Source organism: Lasioglossum baleicum, chromosome 6, assembly GCF_051020765.1.
Source record: "Lasioglossum baleicum chromosome 6, iyLasBale1, whole genome shotgun sequence".
In the NCBI taxonomy this organism is placed as follows: domain Eukaryota; kingdom Metazoa; phylum Arthropoda; class Insecta; order Hymenoptera; family Halictidae; genus Lasioglossum; species Lasioglossum baleicum.
The window spans coordinates 12,217,573-12,240,531 of NC_134934.1; the positions used below are offsets into that span (position 1 = coordinate 12,217,573).

Genomic DNA, 22,959 nt, shown 5'->3' on the forward strand with positions numbered 1-22,959 from the left:
ATCGATCGCTTCGATATCGATTCTCGTTGAACTTTCTACTGAAGACTTCTTTTTCTAGATGATAATCTGTGATAATCGATCAAACTTGAGCAACGAATAAATAGGTATAATAATAGCAATGTTTTATGTTAAGGTAGAAATTAATGTTGAATCTCTGATTGCTTCCATACTGTCGCAGTCCTAATGACCTCTTTACCATATTTTATAATCACGAATTTATACTATCAATTTCAGTTTTGCCAATACAGAAAATGAGTATTTCAAAGGGTTAATTTAGAGAGGGAAGTTCTACCACAATTAATTATATTAAACACTTAAGTATAGTTGTTCTTAATTCCCGTACAAAATATAATGTATGGTCGTCACACCTCGAAGGAACACGATAGAAAACATCAAGGTTACGATCTCGTACCTAACATTAACTTAAGAATACCATCTATTCACGAGGAAAATGATCTCTTTCTGTGACTCTATATTCTTGATCACGCATTATTAATCTATACTGCGACAAAGTCACAGAAACCGATTTATTAAACATATTTTATATTTCATAAATACTTGAGCAATCAATTCGACACGAACAAAGAATGAAAAGAACTTCGCTCATCATTCGTTAAATAAAAATAAATCTCTGATCACAAAGTAAAATTTACCAAATAAAAATACGATCGAACGGTTTTTTGTAATAAAATTAAACAGTACGAATAAATTCTTTCAGATGGTTATTCTTATTCGTCGTTTATTAATCGAATAAAATACTGTTCATAACTTTAATATTTAAAAGAAAACTCTCTTTCTCGGAGGTACAGTGAAAGGTCAGAAATGGCGGATGATATGTCCACGATGCAAGACCAAATATATCGAAAATGGCGGATAATGGAAGGAAGGCTTAAAGGGCAGAGAGCCAAAAGTCATGCGAGCCTCGAACACTGCGAAATCCTTCGTAAACATTCTATCTTACATTATAGATAAACTGCGGATCTAAATGCAACGTCTTCGTAGACTATAATTCACAGGAACAAAATAATATTCTTCAATAAACATGATCTAAATATAAAATAAAATGAAACCTCTGTGAGTCTCACCCAATCTGTTAATCAAGTTAATTTTCAGCTATAACAGCTACTAATCAAACAATATAACACAATTTCAAAATGACTGGGTAAGTAAAGAAACAACAAATCGTCTGAAAAAAATATCCACGAACGCATAAATATCCGCAGCATGATCTTCGCAAACGCAGAACCTCGGCGACGCGCGCTCAAAAATTGAATACGATCGATCAATCGCGATCTATGTATACTCGCCGTAGTCCGCCCATGTGGTTACACAGGTGTTCGTTATAATAATCGTCTTCTTGTGTGTCATTTCTCTTGCATTACTTGTGCATGTGTGTATTTATTTCTCTGTCAACCCTTCTCTCATTGTGTACGTGTTACGTGTGCTCGCGTGTGTACGACATACCATACGTACATGTATACATATATGTGTATCCATTCTCTCATCCGTTTGTCTATAAGCTAGCTCCCTTTTTTGTTTATATCTCTGTACCAGTACATCTACACTTGAACAGTAGTCGGCAATGGCTGGACAGAATCGCATTCGATGAAAATTCTTTTCACGTCCCTTCTTCCCCTCCTCAGTCGATTCAAGGTGCTGCGAGGTATGGCAATCGCTTCATTTTCTTGAACCTCTGTTTCCTCTGTGCTTGATAATTTTCGCGGTTTGTGGTTCTACCTACAAGTTTGTTCAAAAAGAACTCGGTATTTCATACGTCGATGTATTCGCAGCTTAAGAGAGTGATTTAAAATACGCACCTTCAAAAACTCGAGTTTTTGCAGACTTTTGAACATTTTATAATCTCGAGTTTGAATTAGTAGAACTCTATCCATTTTTTAAATTGTGAATTGTTTTAGCTCACTCTCGGTCAAGCACTCGGTCAACAATTTTATGATGAAGTGATCGGCATAAATGAAATTTTACTCAATGAACGCACAAGTAAAATTTGCATGTGCATTCCAAAATCGATTTGAGCTTACTTAAAAATGGTGGAATTGAACACCGAACTTGTCGAATTGTTTTCATCGATAAAATTAAGTTTTTCTATAATACATCCCCACTGTTATCTTTAACATTAAATTAAAATCGATGATCCAGGATTTTCTATGATTCATTGAATGAGAGTTCCGCGTCTCGAAGTCGTGATTTGAGAATGATTTTATGGGTTCCCCTAATTCCCACGATCCCATACTCGATTGTGCAGTTACCGATCGAACCCTCCGCCATTTCCATGACCTCAGGAGCGCCTTACAAATCGAGACAGCGATCCATCGTGTACACTTCGATCACACACTAAAACATCTACGCTTACACACTGAGTTGGTAGAGTTTCGGGCAACACACAGTCCACGCGGAATATTTATTCGACGCTACCGATTACGTATTTCGGATTCGATTCTCTAAGACAAAAATTCCTAAGGTACTTTCGAATTTGTAAATTGCCGGCCAACGTGGACGATGCGTGTCGCGGAAAATCTACTGTTTGTTCGCACTTACGAAGATGAACGACAACGCGAGAGCATAGCGACGGGAAGTTCGGATGTTGATCGTTTCACTTACGATCGCCGAGTTGCCGATCGTTAACGCGCTACCCATCACGTAGCACTACGATATCGTGAACATAAAAACATTCTATGAACCATTTAATCAGACACTATTTCTTACCGAATTACTGTGTATATCTAAGGAAACGAAATTCGGTGCTGTTCTCCAACGTCAAAAATATTGGCAACTGTTTTAAATTAAATATAATTAACTTTTCTAAAAATTTAGAGCATCTTTCCAAGGATATTTTCTATCAACATTGAACTGCGAATCACGTGACAGTTCCTTTTGTATCGACCAGCGATTATAGATTGCTAGTAACTAATCTATTTTTATCGACCAGCGATGAAATCTGAACGCTACGTTTTCTTGTCAACCACTCGCGAATCGTAGACTTCGTAGTATAGTGAGTGTCCCGTGGATTATAGTTATATTACAAGTCTAGTAGATTTATGTGCAACGATTTACAGTGAACCACAGGATCCATTTAACAACAGGCTTTATTCGTCGTACGAATAACTGGACAGCACTACGTTATCGCAGATCGACGCTAAATCGTGTGTCGACAAAAACAAGTGCCCAATACCAAGAATTTTTATTACCTAAAATAATACGAAACTGTCTAAATCAATTTTTTAAATGGACAACTGTCAATTATTTTGCTGACAGCAAATATTTCCTAAAAGTAAATGCTTCGACTATATTATCCTCGAATCATTAAAATCAATTTTACAAGTACTGTCTACAATCAAGTCAAGATTCCCCGATGAAACAATAATTACTGATATTGTCGACAGAGGTGTACTCTTCAGCTGATAGCGCGTTAACGTCGATTCATCGTCCAGAAATCCCTCAAAGGATCGCGATCGACGAGAGCATCCGGCGATCGTTCGCGGTCCGACGGAAAAAGGATCGAACACGCCGTGACCGATCATCGCACATCGAATTCGACACTTCGTTTTTACAAACGTTCACGTTTACAACGACACGTTTTTTTTTGTTTTTGGTTATTTTACAGCTACACATGCGGTTGCATATTAATTTACTTATTTAGTTCGGTAGTGCCTTTCACAACCTTACGACTCTCCTGCGCATGGCACGTTTGCGCGTCCCGGTTCTACGGTACTGTAAAAATATTACAAACAGCCATTTTCTCTGTCTAACCGAGCGATCGATCCGATGCATCTTGGAAGCTGGATCGCGGATCGATGCGCAAACGCGAACCGTGCCTGTCGAGTCTCGGTCGTCGAGGCGTCGATTACAAGCGATAGTTTATTTTTTTGTTATCTCAGTGCTTTCTCCTCGAGGAAAAAGAAAACAAAGATCTACTTTCGTCCAGCCGCTTGCCTGAACAATAAGACACTTAACAGTTGGACGATCCCCCGGCTCGGGGAATCGATGAATGATTTTTTTTTGTCTTTTCTTCGTTCCCATTCGTTACAATGTTCTCTTTCTCCGGACTAGTCGTAAAAGAGTTTCCGCTTCATTGGACGCGTGCACGCGCGAAATAACGCAATGTTACGACAAACGGGGACCAGGAAACGCATCGTGTTCGGATGGTCGTGTAAAAAATATGTATGTGTTTTTTGTCCGTCTCCGTTGCTGTCGCGGAGAAAAAATCGTCGCGCGGCGAGAGGAGAGCACGAAAAGCGGAAAAAGGGAAAGAGACGAGCGTCAGATTCTTCGGCGTGTACAGAGTGTTTAGAAAATCATAATCATCCTTGTCAAGAATGATTCTCCACGATATATTGGATGAACATTTGTAATACTCGGGATATCGTTTGTAACAATGAAAATTAAAGTTTCCTTTGAATCAAAGCGAGACATGTTCTGCAAATACACTTCTTTCTAGATTGTGCTATCTAGATAGTGTTATAGTAAAGGTAATGCTGGTAATGTGACCTTAAGAACGCGATCATATTAGAGATACCACGGTCAGTGACCTAAAGAACGCGGTCACAGTACAGATACTGTGTATAATCGACTACGTAAGTAAAAGCAAGACATTTAAAAAGATTTTCATTAATTTCGAATGAATCAAACATAAATGTGCATCCATAATGTAGAGATAAAGGATGATCACTACAATCTTGACACTATGTAGCACAGAATCCCTCTCTCGTCGTCACAATTTCTGATGCAGTGAAGGGAGCCAGGCTAGCCTGAGTTATTGAGCGGACTGGATCCTCCGGAATGGTGGCCATCTCGGAGATCCTTTCATCGATCCTCCAAGTGAACGATGCCCGCGTGCCGCGTCTGCCGAATAGAAAAATCGTCTTGAACAGAATCATTGCGAACGAAAACACTGTTGTCTCTCTTCTCGTCGATCCTGGGTGACCGTTAAAAAGGAGGAGTCCTCTTCTTCGTCCTTTTAATCCTTTTTTCTTCTTTAATACATATATATGCATGTATATAATATATATATATATCTTTCCAGCCTGTTCTCGTGAATTTTAGAATTTCTGCCTTAGAGTATTGAAGATACAAAAACTACGATAGAAAACAGAACAGACTTCGAATACTTTTTTCATCATCGTCATCTTCTTCTTCTTCTTTCGCTCACGGTTTTGCTTCCTCGTCGCTCCGGTTTTTGAAATTTCCACATTCAACATCAACGTCGTTTATTACTATGTCATTTAACTTTATACGCTTATTGTTTATTAGTATTATTGTTATCATTAGCGTCGCTCTTACACGTGTATATGTATATGTATATATGTATATGCATGTACGTGAAATTCATTCAAAGCTTACCGAGTTGTTTACTCCTTACTTGTATCGTTACTAATAGTAGCGTCCTCCTCCGTTCGTAGCTTTCTCTGCTCTTGTTTTTGTTCTTAAATTTTGTTGTTTATAATACAGATTGTCATGTTTAACGCCTCATCGTCGGCTCAAAACTCTTCCGCCTCTATCTCGACGCACCACTATGCTCTGGACGAAGGATGTTTGTTCCGGGGTGATCTCCGGTCTGGTACGTCTTCGAGATGGCTAGACTACTTTCAGCGATCGAGCGACAACGCGATTCGCTAATTATTTGCTTCGTCTAATCGATTCTAACGCCCCGAAGCCTCAGTTCTTCGCTCGGCAAGTGAACTCGGGGGAGCAACGATATGAAATTTGTGCATTTCTTCTTCCTCGGTCGTCTTCGGTCGCCTAGAATCTAGACTCTAGATCGTCCGCTGGATCTTCGGCGGAGAACGATTTTCCGAAAACGATTTCTATTATGAGCTAGACAATTTTCTACACCGCACGATAGACGCGGAAGCTGATCTTAATGACGCCGAGGAAGCTTTGTTGGAGCTACCCCGCTGTCAGCCGCTTTGCCAGGGCTTCGTTAAATCCCGAGTCGATCTTACGGTTCTTCTGTCCTCCGTAAACAGCCACCAAGAATTCTGTTTATACCGACATCAGTCAATTCGTCGTAGTAACCAATTACTTTTTTTTATCCAGCGATTACGATTTTTCCTTCGGCTCGATAGCCGAATAGCTCGATTGCCTCTTCGGTAAGAGTTAGGGCTAACAACCGTATGCATGGATGAAACGCCTTCTTGCTTGAAACACAAGCCGACCTCTTCCGGGCGAACGCCCGGTTAGAATCTACTTCTCAGGTACTCATTGGTTCTTCTACCGTTTGACAGGACTCGTAAAAATTCTACACGCGCGTCGTTTAGATCCCGCAGTCGAAGCTCTTCTGGTTCTGAATGTTCTTCTCGTACGTTTCTAAGTAGGTGTCCACGTTCTTGTACATCCCGGTATTCGCCTGGTACATCAGCGTCTCGAGGATCCTCTCGTTTCTTATCGCGTGCGACGGCAGCACGATCTGCAAAATATTTAAAAGGTCAGTATCATCAAACGAAAGGGGAATCAACAGTGTCACTGTTCCTTTCAATTCGCATCTTCTCACCCTGATGAGCTCCTGCGGCGATATCCTGTAGAGCTTCAGATCCTTGCTGAGCCTCTCCATGATGCCCTTAAACTCCATCTTCGGGTCGATGACCTTCGGCTTGGTCTTGATCCTGTTGTTGGCCCAGTTGAGCATCGCCTCAAACTTGACAATCTCGTCGACCTCGAGATCCCTGCACATGATCATCTGCACCATCGATTCGCTGAGCGTGAGGAAGCCAGAGTGCTTGAACAGCTGGGACGCTCTGGTCTCGATGAACGCGAGGATCATGTTGACCAGATCCATGGCGGACGTGTACCGCCAGCAATAGTTCTCCAGAGTGCAGAGCATCACGCAGACAATGCCGATACGCAGGAATTGTTTCGCGTGATGGAAACACGCCTGCAGAAGATCCGGCAGATCGTAGTGCTCCGCGGCGCAGACCAGACCAGGTATGTTGCTGCAGGTTAGGGGACAGCAGCCCGTGTGCAGGTAATCCAGGAGGATCCTGAACGTCTCCGGATCGAACTCGAGGATGTCGAACTGGAAAACGAGCATGCGAAGTTGCTTACGATTCGATCTAGCAGAGTTAATTGTATATTCAATTAGCCTTGTGTTTTTACCTCTGTTTGTGCTAATTTTGCTCTATCAACCTTCTCCGCGTCCACGAAAACGCTGAGCCTTGGCACCGCCAGCTGTTGAGCTTTCTCCTTCTCTTTCGCTTCCTTGTCTGCAATGTAAAGACGAAACAATGAAATTATACAGGTTATAAATTAATTTTATAAACTAATTCCTTATTTAAATAATCAAATTACAATTACAGAGTATTCTCTCCGCAACTGTTGCAAAGGTCTCTACCGTAACTGAGAAAATTTTATCCCCATCACCGAGTGGTAAACACGCTCGACAACCGAGCCAGCGAGAGTCGAGCATTGGTAAGACCTATACTAAGCAAGCGATTCAAAAGATTGCAACGTTTATACCGAAGATACGACAGTTACGGAGATAATACTCTAATTTGATGAGAAACGTACTGCTGCAGTCCTGGGAGCTGGCCCAGCGTGTCCGGTCCTCGGTTTGCAGAGTGTTTCCGCCCCCATGTTTCCGGATGCTTCTTCCCCAGGCGGCGGTGAGCCTTCCCAGCGTGGAGAAAGCGCGTTTCGGCATCGGTGAGGACGGCACACTTTTAGGTCTAAACAGGTCAGAGCCAGTATCTCACAGAAACCGCAGAGCGGCACCTCAAGGTACGGAGGAGGGAGACTTTCTGGAGGTTCTTCGGCCGATTGAGAGGATCATTGAGGGGTAGGTAGTCACGGAGTGGGTACTTAATTTCGGAGAGTATCGATCTAGAATTACGAGACAACGACGAAAGCTCGTTCGACAACGTTTCTTCCTTCCTTGCGTGCGAGATTCTATCGAACCGATTCAGAGTTCACGATCGTCGTCGGCTCCATTTTCGACAAAATTTTGCTTCAAGTTCGGATCGTCGCATGCCGCTCCCTCAATTCGAGAAGGTAACTCGATACACGGTACCTTGCCACTTCAGGGACCTTTCTTAGAGATAATGCACACCATGCAACACCACTCGATTCGTATCCAATAAAAAATCTTCTCCGCTGTTCAATCCGATTTAAAGCCGATCAAAAACGTGCGTTCCATACCGAAGCATTTTTATTCATCAGATTTAATCTTACCGGCGATGTGTTTATCAAAAATATTCAGATAATGCAGCATGCTGCACCCGGAATAATGGAATTTCAAATATTACAGAGAAAAGAGAGGTCTCAAAGATATTAAAAATCGCTTGGAGAAGATCAAAGAATAAAAATATCGAGCTACAGATATTCGTACATTTTATAAGAACAAAAACGAAGAGTTCCCAAAATTGAAATACAAAAATATTAAATGCTCATATAAGAAAATGACAGCGCGCTGTATTTGTGCAGCGAGAGAGAAATATCGAAATTATTTTCATTTATTATTAAATTTATTCATCGTGTATTATGAGACAAATTCAATAACAGAACTAGGAGAATTAACTATTTAACTATTACCCGATGTAGAAAAATGAATTTTTTGTCCATTTATCTGCGAATATTACGGAGAAAAGCGACAGCAATTTTGTCGTCCTATTGTATAAAAATGTCTGTATATATCTTGCGGGAATATTTGCGCATACAGGACTTGCACCGTGAAATTCTTATCGTAGTTTTCTCAGCGACCGATCCAGAAATTTCATACGTCTCTTTCCTGTGTGCGTTACCTTCTCAAGTTACAGCTATAAAAATAGAGAAGATCCGCGTGATAGAGGACGTTCGATAGAGCAGTAAGGCACACGTGTGAAGAAAACAACAGCCGTGAGAAAAAGGAACGTACGTAAAGAGAAACTGAAATCGACACCTCGATCCTATTCAATAGCTCAGAGTAGATTAGCATGACATGACGCGTTTTTCGTTGTCTCGACCCAAGACAATGCATCACGGTTCTCCTTTCAGTACTGTTTCGTACACGGTTCGAGAATCGATAAATAAATAAATATAAACATGCCACATGTCATTCACAATAACGTAGACACCGGATCGCAGACCCCGATCGCCCCTTGCATCGCAGAGAAAAGTTACACGAGGACTCGACTGGCAGCCGATAGAATTTAGACATTTTTCTGATCAGTGTGATAAAATAGTTCTCATGCGGTGCTGTGAGGATAGGAGACATGGAAGTGCCGTGAAAAATACACATAATTACAATTATATATATATATATATATATATGTATCTATGAACAGTAAAGTCGTGATAGTTGTCACGTGCTTACTCCACTGCCGGCCAAGGAAGGACAGCGTATGGGAAAGAAAGAAACGCGGACAGTCGCTGTCGCCGGCACAGTTCAAAGGCCCGCGTGTTCTCTGTGATCCGTACTTACATGCTGTCCTTCTCTACGTTCGACTTTCGATTGAACTCTCGGCCGGTCGGCGCGGTAAACGCAGTCATAAAGAAATAATGTCGTTATGCGATAGTTGTCCGTGCAGAACACAGGCTGGTTGACAAGAATCGCGACTTTACTGTATATACAACACGGAAGTACATTCGATAACGACACCACAGGCATCTAGTCCATCACTGTATTCGAGCAATTGCCAACCCTCTTATCGTTGAACGAATATCCAGTTATGCTATTCCTCGTTTATCCCTTTAACCCATTTTTCGCTCATCCGAGTAAAGAATCACAACAATTGGAAAAGATCCAATATATTTTAAATCTGTAGTTAAAACTCATTCCACTTTAGGTACGTAGAATAGGTCAGTCACAGATCAGACGATCTTGCCTAGTCAGGCAAGTAGTATAGGTCAGAAATTGGTCAGGCAAGTTACAAAAACTATGAATTGTGAATTTTTTGGACTCAAGGCCACGTGAAGGTCGTATGTCCATAATTCGTCTTGACCTGTTGACCTCATATTTGCCCCCTTGAACCTTGATCCTTTGATATTTTTCTCAAGTTAAGTGGAACACCCTGTATATGAGGTTTAGCATTAATTAGTTCGTATAAGCGAGGTTCAACTGTATTTTAATCGGTATTAGAGAGGACCTTGTGATTAACACTTAAAGGGGTCGTCTGTGCATCTAACCGAGCAAGCAATATTCCTGTTGACTGGAGACTTTTTTGAAAATTAAGGACCAGTTGCTTCTAATTCTACGAGAGGGGTTTGAAACACCAAAGTTCGTGGCCAAAAATGGGTTAACGTGTCGTAGGCATTTGGAAACAAAATTTCTTTTTTTCGTGATTCGTATATATATTTGAAACACATCTCCGACAATAAAATTGTTCGATTGTAACGATAGAAATGATTGTAAAAGACACGTACCTGGGTGAGTCGATTGGAGGAACTTGAAGAAAGTTTGAACTTCGCAGTTTTTGGGGGCTGAGCAAGCTAGGCACTGGTCTGGCGAGAATTTCGGCGACCGGACACTGAGGATTGCCGAAACCAGCTTGAATTCCGTACAGCATCTCTTGAAACACTCTGAAAAGACGAAACAAATTCTGTTGGTAAATAAAGTCCTTAAAATTGAAACAAAGTAAATGTGGCGATTGATCTATTTACGATTGATAAAGAAGTATTTTAGTTACCTGCTTCTCACCGCTAGAATAGCTCTGACACCTATGAATCTGACTTTCTTCTTCGTCTGACTAAGCACCCAGAAAGTCACGTCGAACAGATTCGCGTTCAACGATGCGTTCTCTTGATTGTTCAAGAATACTCGAGTGAAATCCCTAGTGAGCTGATCGTAATCCTCGAATTGGTCTCTGACCGAGTCCAAAAGCGGCGAGGCCGGTCTCATGTGGCCGATTGGTCTCCAGGAACCACGCCTAGGGTAATTTCAAATTAATTTATATTGCACCGTGACTCACCTGTTTGTTGACACACTTTCAACGCAACAATTGAACGTAAACATCGATCGGTGGCTTCTCTTTATTTATCCCGGTGTTAGCTATTCTATTTTCTATATCATTAAATCCTCAGACAATTGAAAACAAATTTTCTGAATTAAGAAAGTTTTAATGAAGAACGATACTGTATATTCTTTAAGTTCAATTGAATGGGAATAGAAGTCTCGTGGAAATGTTTTAAGAAATTGTAATAGACTAATTTACGTTCATGTGAAACTCGTTGCAAGTACCACATGTCCAATTAATGATAAAGGGTTGTAAGAGAGACTGTTCTCGTTTCTCGTTTGCGTTCTCACCTGTACGGTTTCGGAATTTTTCCAGTCTCCGCGTGGTTAGCCAAATTGGCCACGATGTCCTCCAACATCTGACCCCTCGTCCTTTCCTGCATTCTCGCGAATTTCGGTGCCGAATAGCTCGCCCTCTCTCCATTTACAATCTTCGTTAGAATCCACTCGCGGAACATTGCCCCTGCGAACCGAGAAACTTCGAGTCAATTTGTCGAATTAGTAACATGGACACTAACCCTTGTTCAATATCCCTTTTTCCAGGGCATTTTCCTTCGAAAGAAGTTGAAGATGTTATTACAAACACGATCTCAGATTGAATAATTTCATTGAAAAATTCACTCCAACTATTTTTTGCAAACAATGATTCTTTCGAACGCAAATGCTTCAAGAAGGGCTAACAAGTTGCAAAAAGTGTTATTAGAGTTTTGACGCGGAGAAATGGCAAAGTGTTGAAGATAACCGTAGTCCGACAAATAATAAAAGTCGTTTCTATAAGTGTTTTTAAGACTCCCATTTAATGCGGCTGCGTAAAATAAAAGAGAAGTTGAGAAAACGTAAAAGATAATGGAACGAGAAATCATCGTAAAGCATCGCTTATTACCTTTCTCGAAGACATTTTGTTCCCAGAGGTAGGGCTTATAAGCTCCGACCTCGTCCCTCGTTACAACAGACACTTCGTATCTAGTGATTTTCCTTTTTATGCTCGGGCTGACTCGCACCAGGATGAACGTGTGCAGGAAATGCGATTTTATGCACGCCGGACTGAACGCAGTTTTGTCAGCCTCTAGGAACACGACGCACACGATGTCGTTGCCGATGTGTCGTTTTCTTTGCAGCTGGACAACACGTATTTTCAACATTCAAACATTTACCTTAACCCATCCGATCAAATTAAATCGGAACTATCACAATAATTCCACATCACAAACACATCAAATTAGAATTACAATTCTTTCTCAAAAGGGCCTCCATCTGTTTATTTAAATAAAATAGATTCCTCAGTCTCAGATTTTAAGATTCAGTGGATTATACCTTTTGGGAGTCGTTCTTCTCATAAGGCAACAGCGTGGAAACGTGGAACATGATCTCGATGCCCCTCCAGTTGGTATAAACCGAGTACAGGCCAGTCAGATCGTGAATGGTGTCCAGGCCACCTTTGTACTTGTCGAAACCCTTCAGGCGAACTTTGTCGCCGAGAATTTGCAGGAACTCCTCGAACATCGGCGAGTTCTCGTTGTTGTCGAGGATCTGCTCCTCGGTATACTGGCCTTCCTGAACGTAAATCACGCCGACCTTCAGCTCGGACTTGATAAACACTTGGTCCAGCTTCAGCAACTCCTCCTGTGTGTCTGGTAGCTGGCCCAGAGTCAAAGCTGGCTTCACGTTCACCTCTTTGCCTAGACTGCGAACCACTTCCTCTCGATTGTATCTGGAACGAAAACAAACAATTAATCTATACAGTGACTAGGTACATCCATCCTTGCTACTTGGGTCAAACATTATCTTTTATACACAAACATGGTCTCTCAGGAACGACGTTGTAGATTTGTATGCACTCATAAAATGGAATAGCAACAAGAACACTTTCCACAAGGACTCGTAGTCTGATCAATAGACAATATGAAAAGAACAGGCGTGGTTTTAGCCCGAAGAAGTGCTCTCTAGGAGTTAATACGGAGAGTAGGTCCCCAGAGAGACACTATTTCGGGCCAATAAGATAGTATAGGGGCAGCCCATTGGCTGTCCCGGGGATGGGTGTTTACGGTACGCCGGTTTTAGCCACCCCCTTAACAAAAAAAAGTCTGATCAATAAACAGCGGATTTAATGCATTTAGGAGGAAAATGAGTAATTTATAGAAAATTTTGCTTGAAGAACCTCTGTCTACTGATCAATATCACACTACCTTCTCCTCAGCATTGATTGCAACATTTCCTAGAATTCTAAGATGATTCCCAATATATTCGCCCGAAATATTCTCGCAAACTATGTGTCAGTCTCCCGCTGCAAATGAAGGGAAAAATGGGCAAGTACCGATCGGCGAAGACGCAGCTGGCAGGGATCAGGCCGTGAACAGTGTAGCTGATGGCCCTGACAAGGATCCTGAACTGATCCCGGTTGTTCAGCGTCTCCTGTTTAATGCTAAGTATCACCGGGCCGAGGTCATCGTCATCGGTGAAGTAGTTCCAGTGCTCCCTCTGGTAGAAGTACTTCTCGTAGGTTTCCTGCTCGACCGAGGTTAGCTCGAATCCCTGGTTCTTCTCCCATTGCTCCTCGATGGTCGTCTTCTTCCTGGGTATCTCGTCCGTCTCCGTCACCTCCGACTCCTCGTCGAAACAATAGTTGTTGTCCTGTCGTCGGAGGTCCTCATCCGGATCCAACTCGCCGCTCTCACTTCTGTCCAACATCGCGTCGGACAGGATCTGCTGTCTCGAGCACTCGATCCAGTAGCCAGGTGTCGGCACCAGGTTGTGAGGGAACTCTGTGCAGAACTCCTCTGCAACGAGAAAATTTTCAACAGTTCACTTAATCCGTGGACCGCGACTGTTCTCGCGAAAACAATCCGAGAATTTAAGAGGCGAGCCACGTGTAATAAGCTGAAAATTAGATTAAGAATCGGATGCATTTATAAAACTTACCTTGCACTCTAAACTATCCTATATCCCTGATCTTACATCTACACAAATTTACGGTCCCTTGAAATGTAACAAAAAAACATCGACTCCATTAATCAGCCCCTTTAACCCTTAACCTGCCGAGATGGATTTTCACGCGCATTATCTCCATCGATCAAATCCCATTGTCACTGCGCCGATAAATCTATCAGCTTCAGTTCCCCGCGGCGAGAGCAATACAAACAAGCGGGCGGAAAGTGTCCGCGCAGCTTCTCGTCGCGAGGGAGGCCAAACAAAGACGTTTGCCGAGGCCACGTGGAGACGCTGGGAAATCACTATAACCCGCCTCGGTTTGAAATCATTAACGGAGGAATTCGATCCGCCTCGGAGAGGCTCGCACGCATTCATCACGGAAATAAGAGGGAAATAAGAGAAGGACGACAAAGTCTCTCGCAGACATTTTTCTCTCGCTCCGCGATCACTTAGGCACGTATCGTCGATAATGCTTTGCTCCCACGCTAGATCTGCTCTTCCCCGAAGCTTGTTTCTCTTCGTTCTTCGTCCCTCGTCGCGTCTTCGGCAGATCTTTTTCGATTTGTTCGGGAACGATCGTCTCCCGGGCGTCCTCAGGCTTTAGACTCGCGCGTGGACAGTACACGGTCGATTTACTGTAAGGTAGAACACCAAACTGTTTGCAGACAGGCTTGGTATTCGAACTTATAGTGAACTGGCCGAGGTGCATTCATCCTGGCTCCCCAAAGTCGTCTTTCCGCCCCTCTAATCTCGGCTACCTCGCGCTGGAACTAATGGCCTATAGTGCTCCGCAAATTCGATCGTCGATACGCCGCTCCAGTTTCCACCTGTTCCCCGACCTTCGACGACCCTACTGCTGACGGAGGATCACCAGACACCCTACGATGAAATAATATGAAGACCGTACCGCCGATAGGGTCGTCCTCTTGCCTGGAAGTCGGGATCGAAAGCATCCGATGTGTGTCATTTTAATCAGAAAAAATGTCACAAATAAGTGAAAAATTCCCATACAAAAAATAACGAAAAACAAAATAGTTTTGTAATTGGATTAGTAGTGGGGTTTACACCGATATACCCGTACCGGATTAGGCGGCATTCACTGCTCGGGGACCGAGGCAGCTCAAGCTTCTTAGCCCCGCAGTAAAGGGGATATTCGTTGTTCTTTGATCGTACAGTTCCCGTTTTCTTAACGATAATATTTTCTGTATTCTTGTTATCTAGCAGTATGCAAGAGGTCCCTGATTATTCCAACAATATCAACAATCATTCTCCATAAATCAATTAAGGTAAGGTTGTTCAAGTCGTCCCAGAGCTTAAGTCGTACCACTTGAATTTTGAACGAACTACGGCGACAACAGCACAAACAACTGCATCCAAATATACATCTGAGTCAACCAAGTTGCTTTACGTATTATGGTCTGCCATAAACCAGCCTCATTATAAACCCTGTCATCAAGTCAGTTTATTTTAATTTTCTTATAATTTTCTGCATATGTTTGGAAGTTAATCTTGCAAGTAAATTGTTGATAAAATTATCTTCCTTGTTAAATATAAATTCAGTAGAATTTACATAATCGTTTGGTTGAAACGAAATCGTATTAATTTTATTCAGTTATGTTATGTTTACTTTTTAAATTTAACTTGTGCCGTGTCTTAAGTCGCACCCATATGAGATTCCTAAGTCGTACTACCTCGTCAGTCGAAATAACGTCAACGCAGAATAGAGAAAACATAAAAAATGCGGCAAATAAAAGAAACCGCAGTAACTAATAAAAAGGAATTAGCATTAAAAAATTAAAAAGAAGAATAGCGATTGGTTTTGTTTTATTTGTGGAGAAGATCGGGAGGAAAACATGATTTAATGCTTGAAATGAAAATCATGGGTGCACGATGTATACGCTGGAGTTGACAAAAGAACAAAAAAATTTGTATGTGATGTTTGTACTAACTGAATACCTATGTGTCATGTAAACAGATTAATGAAAAATACGTTTTAATTATTATTGCTGCTTAATTGAATTCTGTGGTACGACTTAGGAAACCGGTTACTTCAGTCGTACCAATGTAAGTTTTTAAAGATTTAGTTTATTTTACGTGAAAGAGCATGTAGATTTTCTAATTTCGTTATTATAAATAACAACAATACTAACACAAGTTTTGAATAACACATTTAATTTCTATTTAATTGATAAATTCTAAGTTTTATACGGTTTTTTTCTTAAGGGGTACGACTTGAGCAACCTTACCCTACAACCTTCGTACCTTCGACACGGATTATAGAAACAATTTCACACAGCTCTTGCAAATTAGTACAGCCCTTAGAACGGTTCCAGAAGACAATATATCTTACTTCGAAGACGTTCATGAACGAAGAATGGAAACGTTTGATCGACCCAAGAAATGAAGCTTGACACAAACTCGAACAACATCCGGGAGAAAACCCGAGCCGAGTGTTAACGATTCAATGCGCCGGCAGGAGGATTATTTAAATAAGATTTCTCTCGTCTCATGTTCAGAGTTTCGAGGAGCCCGGCAACTTCCAGGATACTTTAATTTCCCTGGATTAGCGAATAACGATCTGTAGCCCAGCAAACGCCGTCTCTGTTGACACAACAAGTGACTCGAGAATGCAAAACATGTTTATTTGCGAGACATGCCTCCGACTGGCTTGAGAGCCGCGTTATAATTGCGGCCGGTGGCAAATGTATTAGTAGCAGTAAACACGCATGAAATGAAATTCTCCGCGTTTTTATCACCCGACTTGATTAAAAGTCCTTCCGACCGTGCGGCCGTTCCGCGTCAAACTTTTCCATTCGCGTTTCTCGCCCTCGAAATATTCCAACGAAAACGCAGCTCGTTTCGCAAATACGCGTTAGGTAGTTGCATACCTTATGTCGTACAGTCAAGAAATTTTACATAAACAAAATATGTCGATTAAAAGTTAAAGTTGCGGTTCAAAATCATGTATACGCAACAACCTAATAGAAATCTAATAACACCTCCGTCATTTCTTACGCTGTTTCACTTAAAAATTATACAATCTCCGATGTTCGTTGCAAACACCAAATCGATAAATAGCAGAATATTCGCTGTAAATTCACCAACTATATTGTACTACGTGTCGGTACTCCAAGCTTCATTTTTTAATAACTTCTTTCTAAGCGTAATGCTGTTGACTAATCGATGAGCTAGCTCCATCATCGTGTTAAAGTTAGACCATCGAATATCTGACTGCAATAACAATTCTTCGGAAAATATTATATTGATTGTACAAATACAATTAATACAAGAATTTTAAAACGTCGGTAGAAATTAACAATCCATTCGATTAACAAGTTGATAAACAGCAGACGCGTAATCGTGGATTCTGCGTGCTTCCGTTCAGCTGGAAGTTGTCGATTTCGATTCGAAATTGTACGCGTGTAGGACGACAGGTAGGTATGACGTTTTAATCGAACCGATGATGTTAATCGAACGATGATGTAACTCGAATGCTATTAAAGTGTATTTAAATTTAATTATAACAATATAACAACTCGATGCTGACACGCGCAACGACGAGTGACGATAGACGTCAGCTCTTCTGGAGGACTAATGAGCTGGGTTCTCAGCGCAGTACACCAGTTTGCCTTTACAAGCACTCATGTCAGTGATATGTACACTCAAATTCTGCATTCTTCGCTCCCGTATCACAAACATTCAACGTTCAGGAATCCGTTTCACGCAACGATCATTCAATCTAGCCAAGTTACCATTCACGGTTCCCTCGCATAGAACACACGGAACCGCGATGGAAGCAAGAAACTGGTAGGAACCACCTGTAGCTTCAGCTCATGCATATGCGCGACTGTAAAAAGTGTCCACGGTTTTCCTTATTCTTTTTCCCGGCCTATTTCTAGACAGTTTTCGTACGGTAGGATTGATCTATAGATCGCTCGGTGATCCTACCTGTGCACGCTTGCGGCGGCAACGGGAAGATCAGCGTGTTCGATGATTTTCTTCTCGCAACTGCGCAGCCTAAACTTTGTGGTTTGAAGCTGCGCAACTGCTGCATGAAGTCCGAGCACTCCATCAGCGCCACGTCAGCGAAGTGTAGATCACAAAGTATTTGGTTCTTGAACCTGCGAACCCATTTTCATCACATTTTATCATCCGAATGACTCCTGTCATTCAATCCATCAGTACCAAGGACTATTTTTCAGGGTACCAAAATTGTATGAAAATTGAATTTTAGGATATTTTGTTTTTTATGGAGATTTTTACAGTCTAATGGTATACGAAGCACGATCTGTTGATTGAAAATGTATTGTACATTAAAAATTGTACATGAAATTTCTTATATATCTTTGAATCTTTCATATAAAAATAATGGTTTCACTCTTATTGCTTATAAATTAAAATTCCAATATCTTAAAGAAACAATTATTTCATAGATTTGAACGAAGCTATTAAATTATTATAAGAATAAAAATAATGGGAATATCTCGTAACTAACATGATTCATTAAATAACATAATTAAGAAGATAAAAATTAAAGATGTTTCAAAGTTACAATTTCTAAAGGTTTCATGCCTCGAACAGTACAAGTTGGAAAGTGCGAAACAAAGTTCGAGAAGCGAATTAAACGGAAGTTGTCGGTCTGAAAATATTTAATACAAGCGAATGGAGTTTCTAAAGCCGGCATCTTAGTAAGAAGAACAGTTTTGGAATTCGAGGAAACATTATCGTGGTGCGAAAACAATCGTCTGGAAGTTTCATGAAAGTCTAATCTGGTCGATAAAAATTGAATCCGTGGCGTCCCGACGGCGGTCGTTATTGGATCACGCCGACCCTCTTATCTCGTCTATTATCCTTTATTATCCCGGATTCACGCAATACCAATTAAAATCAGTACGATGGGAAAGGAGTGCTTCGAATCACGAATCGAATCAGATTGTTTTCCAGGCAATCGAGCTGCTAATACGCTTACTATCTTCGCTTTTCTTCGAATCATTAATTAATTAGAAAATCGCTCGAAAGATTGCTCTAACTCAAACTGGACGTAGGTGATCTCACCTTTAATTGTAAAATAGCAATATACAACAAATGTTACAACCGATTTGTTATTTTATGAAATAATATTTCTTAATACAATTTAAATATTAAATTTGTTTATCTTGAACATATGCAACCTCCATGCAAGCGTCTGATTACAATTTTGAGTGTTTTAAAATTTAATAATCGCCAGACTTACTTTTTATAATTAAAATGGTACCAGGAAAAATTTCAACATTTGTTACATATAAAAATCGCTCAGTAAAATCTCTTATAATCTTGTAGATTTAATCCCGCGCCACACTAAAATGGTGGGAAGCTGTTTTATACCCGGAACCAATTCGAGTTACAGTCGATCGCTCTCGAGTCCCGCATAAATTTCCGGGCTCCCGCGCCATAGTCATCCGGAATCAGCCTTCCTATCGCGGTCTTAAACGTTGATACAACAACACTCGTGGAAAAAGAGAGAAACAAAACAAACGTGAAACAAGTTTAATCGCACTGATGGAAATTACTGGAGCCGGCGTGATGCGCGTTTCAAACTTTACGACCGACGGATGTTTTAACTGATTGAATCGCGGTCGGCAGCGTTCCGTGACAATTCTCTCGGAAAAAGCGTTATTACATTTCGAAATAAACTGTTGGAAACGTCGGGGAAGTCGGTCAAAATGAACACAACTGACAAAAAATGTACAGTTTCAAAGTATACAAAACAGACAAATTCATTCACTCCTACTCACGGTTTGAGTAAAACCATTAAAATATATGTAGAAAATAGAGGATTTTACAGAATCCAGAATCGAAGGATACGTGAATTTTCGCTGGAGAGTCGTACAGGGGTTGAAAATCCTGCGGGAAAAGTAAAAGTTGGTCGGAAATAAAAGGCGATAACAGTAAAGCTTTACGACGGACTTTTCCGCAAGTAACAGGGTAACGATGGATCGTTACCTTGAGCCTAAAAGGGTTAAAATCACTTTACCCTCGTATAATCGGAAGTTTTGTTTCTGAGCCGAGGGAACGAGGGCGCAATACAAATGATCCCCATTTTCTCGGGACCGTTCGCGAAATAGCAAACGGGGATATTTATTGCGTAACCGAACCGTGGCGTTTTCTCAATAAATAGGAAATTAAAGCAGCTGTCGGATGAAATTACGGGGAGGGAGGAGAGGAGCCACGGTCGTATCAACGATATTGCCCGGCCCCGTGCAACAGACACCGTTTGTGTGCTTTTCTGGTACTCACCGTCTAGCCTGTTTCTGTTTCGGTCCCGTGAGATTCAGGCCGCAGCTGTTACATTTTAGGCATTCCTCATGGTAGTGATTGTTGTCGTACAACGGCGACGGCTCTTGAAACAATAAATTGTAGCAGGTACAGTGGTAAATATTTCGTGTGAGTTGACATCGCCTCGACTGGATCAAAGAACATTTATTAGGTTCCCTTCTTTCAAGAGGAAAATACATATGTTTCTCTACGCTATTGCATTCCTACGACATTGTTGCAGTATTCGTAGACTGTATATTTTCCCGAGCTAATTTTTAAAATAATAGATAAAAGAACAAAACAAATTGTAGTAATTCGTTTGCATATCTGCGGAATTCGAATTGCATGTGTGAAAAGGAACCATTTTCTACTTTAACATCAAATCAATAAACTCCTTCTATTATAATTCCTTGCATGAGAGATTATGCAATTCACACGTGTTACACAGCGAGTAGCAGTGCTAGATTAAAACAGAGGATTCACATTAAAGAATAAGTAAGAGATATAGGGAAAGTTATCTCTCTCGCCGGTGCACCTACACGAGTGAAATTCTGCTAATGAAGATAAAACGGTTATTTAAATTAGTCGCAACTTCGGGAGAATGTGTTTCAATCATTTAATCCCAAATTGATGGAAGCGTCGTTTATAGGGTATTAGAACTATGAAGATAATTAATTTTCGATCGGTACTTCCCCAAGTTTCTGGCTCCATTAAGCTTCAATTACATCCATGATTCATTGGAATGCAGTGCGCTGTGTCTGTCAAAGCTTGTTCCCTTCTCTTAAATTAGCAACAAGACGTCGTATATAAATAATTGTAAGAAAATACTCCTTGCTGTGACCTACTCTTACGTAGCACAATTTGTGATTTAATTAAACCGAGACACCGCGTGTTCTTCTAAACTTTTCAGACTCAGGGAGTCACACTGATTGATTTCCGAGCCCTCCATATGGTCTCCTATTAATAACACGAGTGCTGCTCTAAAGGAGCATCACCTCGAGGCTCCCTTCGCACCTGATGAGAACTGAGCCGTCGAATAAACGCGTAAAGTGGCTGGAACAGACGTGAATACGAAACGGGCTTCTCGTCGGTCCCATTTTCTCCCATATTCTACCGATATATTTCGCTCGACTCATCCCCTTCGAGTTCGATCGACAATTATCGACGTTAACGAATACTTTATGAAGAAAATAACAGTAAAATTAGTAAAAACTCTGAGACCGGTCATATGACCGGCGCTGGTAAGTTTAGCGTTAAACTAGTCATTATTTTCTCAATGTAATGCTAAGAAAAAGCTACCATTCATCCAAGACTGCGAACCTGTTGTCTACTGGACTCGAAAGATCCCATCGGGTTTCGTTGTAAGCGAGCAACGGCGACGCCGCGCCGCGTTTAATAAAATAGCACCGAGTTGCCCGTAGCCTCTCGAGTCACGAAGTCAAACAACTTGACTAATGTGAACGAGGCTTTACGTCGTGCCGTTTCGCCTTACGAGCGGCGAACTATCAGGCGGCGGTAAGTGGACAGGCTATGAGACCGATAATTCATGTCGAGGGCGGCGACGACGTATCTGATAGCTATGTTGGCTCTCGCGCGCGCGAGAGCACGTGCGTGGGTGCGTTTATTCGTGCGTGCGTGCGCGCAATTAGACGCATGGCTCCGTACGGTCACGAGAGCCCCCGATATCAAAATTCCGTGGCCGGCACGCGTTGGAATTCTTTATGGTAGCCACGGCGTCGCCGGGAACAGAGCATAGAGACCACACCCCTCGACGACACGAGCGGTCGTTAAATATAAAACACGAGAAAAAGCGGGGGTGGAAAAGCGGCCGATCGACGCCTTGTATACGAACGTTACTCTACGTCTGAAACGAGAGACATCCGCCTTTCTTTTTTCAAACATCCCGAAAGCTAACGATTTCAGACTGGACTTACGCAAAATCAATTTCGAGGTCAATAGGTCAACAATCTTTTTGATATTGCATCGTATCGTATTCACCTACTATTTTACGAACATACAGCAACGTGTAGAAGCTCGATATTTAAAGATTAATAGACAATCGACTGCGAATTGCAGTTTGAATTGAATTTTCAATCGGATTCAAGCAAACGCGAGTAGAGAGGTGAATCAGGGCAGAGAAATTATATGAGAGATCTAATTGCAGTATGCTGAAGAACTTCTTCTCTGTCCGTTTCTTCGCGCCAGTAAGTAGATCGCGCGGAACGCAGTCCATTAAACAGCTGTGCAGATTCTTCGATTTCGAATGACGAGGGTCCATTAAACAGAACGGGGAATTTTTCCCGGCGCCCGGTTCCAATTACATTACGCAGAGCGCGAACGCCTCGTGCGGGCCCGGAAGTGTTCCGCTCGGACTGAAGTTGGGGAAAAAGCGGGTTACGCGTAACAGAAAATTGTTAATGCAAAGCTCTCGGGGTTAGGCGGGTCCTGGGTTCAATCGATAGGACTATTAGAACAAAACCAAGAGTTCTGTGCTTCCCTGCGTGCGAGTGCACACTCGAGCGTGAATAGTTAACGCTCGCGCGAGCTGCAAGCGGGTTGGTGCTTAAAACGTGGTCAATTCTGCAAAAAACTGTTTTGATGCACTCTCATTCGCATCAGCGAACTTTCTGGACGAACATTATCCGCGTTGCAAATTCTTTTTGTTGTGGGAAACACAAATTTGTGTTTCAGAAATAGTAAATTGGGTGCAGTACTATTTTTGAAATTTTTTGAATAACAGATTTTTAACATTTTCGTATTAAGCTGCCGGATATTGGATTTTTTATCTAAATTAGCGG

The 22,959-nt window shown here is 41.5% G+C and overlaps 1 protein-coding gene across 5 annotated transcripts in view; it reads right to left on the bottom strand.

Moving 5' to 3' along the window:
- Positions 1–352: 352 nt before the first annotated feature.
- The window catches only part of Rsh (Rap GTPase activating protein radish), a 153,528-nt gene continuing 130,921 nt past the window's right edge, over positions 353–22,959 (bottom strand). For 4 of the 5 annotated variants that reach the window (XM_076425974.1, XM_076425972.1, XM_076425976.1 and 1 more), the window contains 12 exons: positions 20,144–20,246; positions 17,816–17,988; positions 13,254–13,716; positions 12,254–12,650; positions 11,823–12,057; positions 11,231–11,402; positions 10,614–10,853; positions 10,351–10,506; positions 7,522–7,679; positions 7,111–7,217; positions 6,509–7,030; positions 353–6,424 (listed from right to left, as the gene is read on the bottom strand). In XM_076425974.1, coding sequence (XP_076282089.1) covers positions 6,272–6,424; positions 6,509–7,030; positions 7,111–7,217; positions 7,522–7,679; positions 10,351–10,506; positions 10,614–10,853; positions 11,231–11,402; positions 11,823–12,057; positions 12,254–12,650; positions 13,254–13,716; positions 17,816–17,988; positions 20,144–20,246 — 2,879 coding nt within the window. In that variant the 3' untranslated portion in view covers positions 353–6,271. The remainder of the gene's footprint in view (positions 6,425–6,508; positions 7,031–7,110; positions 7,218–7,521; positions 7,680–10,350; positions 10,507–10,613; positions 10,854–11,230; positions 11,403–11,822; positions 12,058–12,253; positions 12,651–13,253; positions 13,717–17,815; positions 17,989–20,143; positions 20,247–22,959) is intronic. The other variant, XM_076425973.1, reaches the window with a different exon arrangement.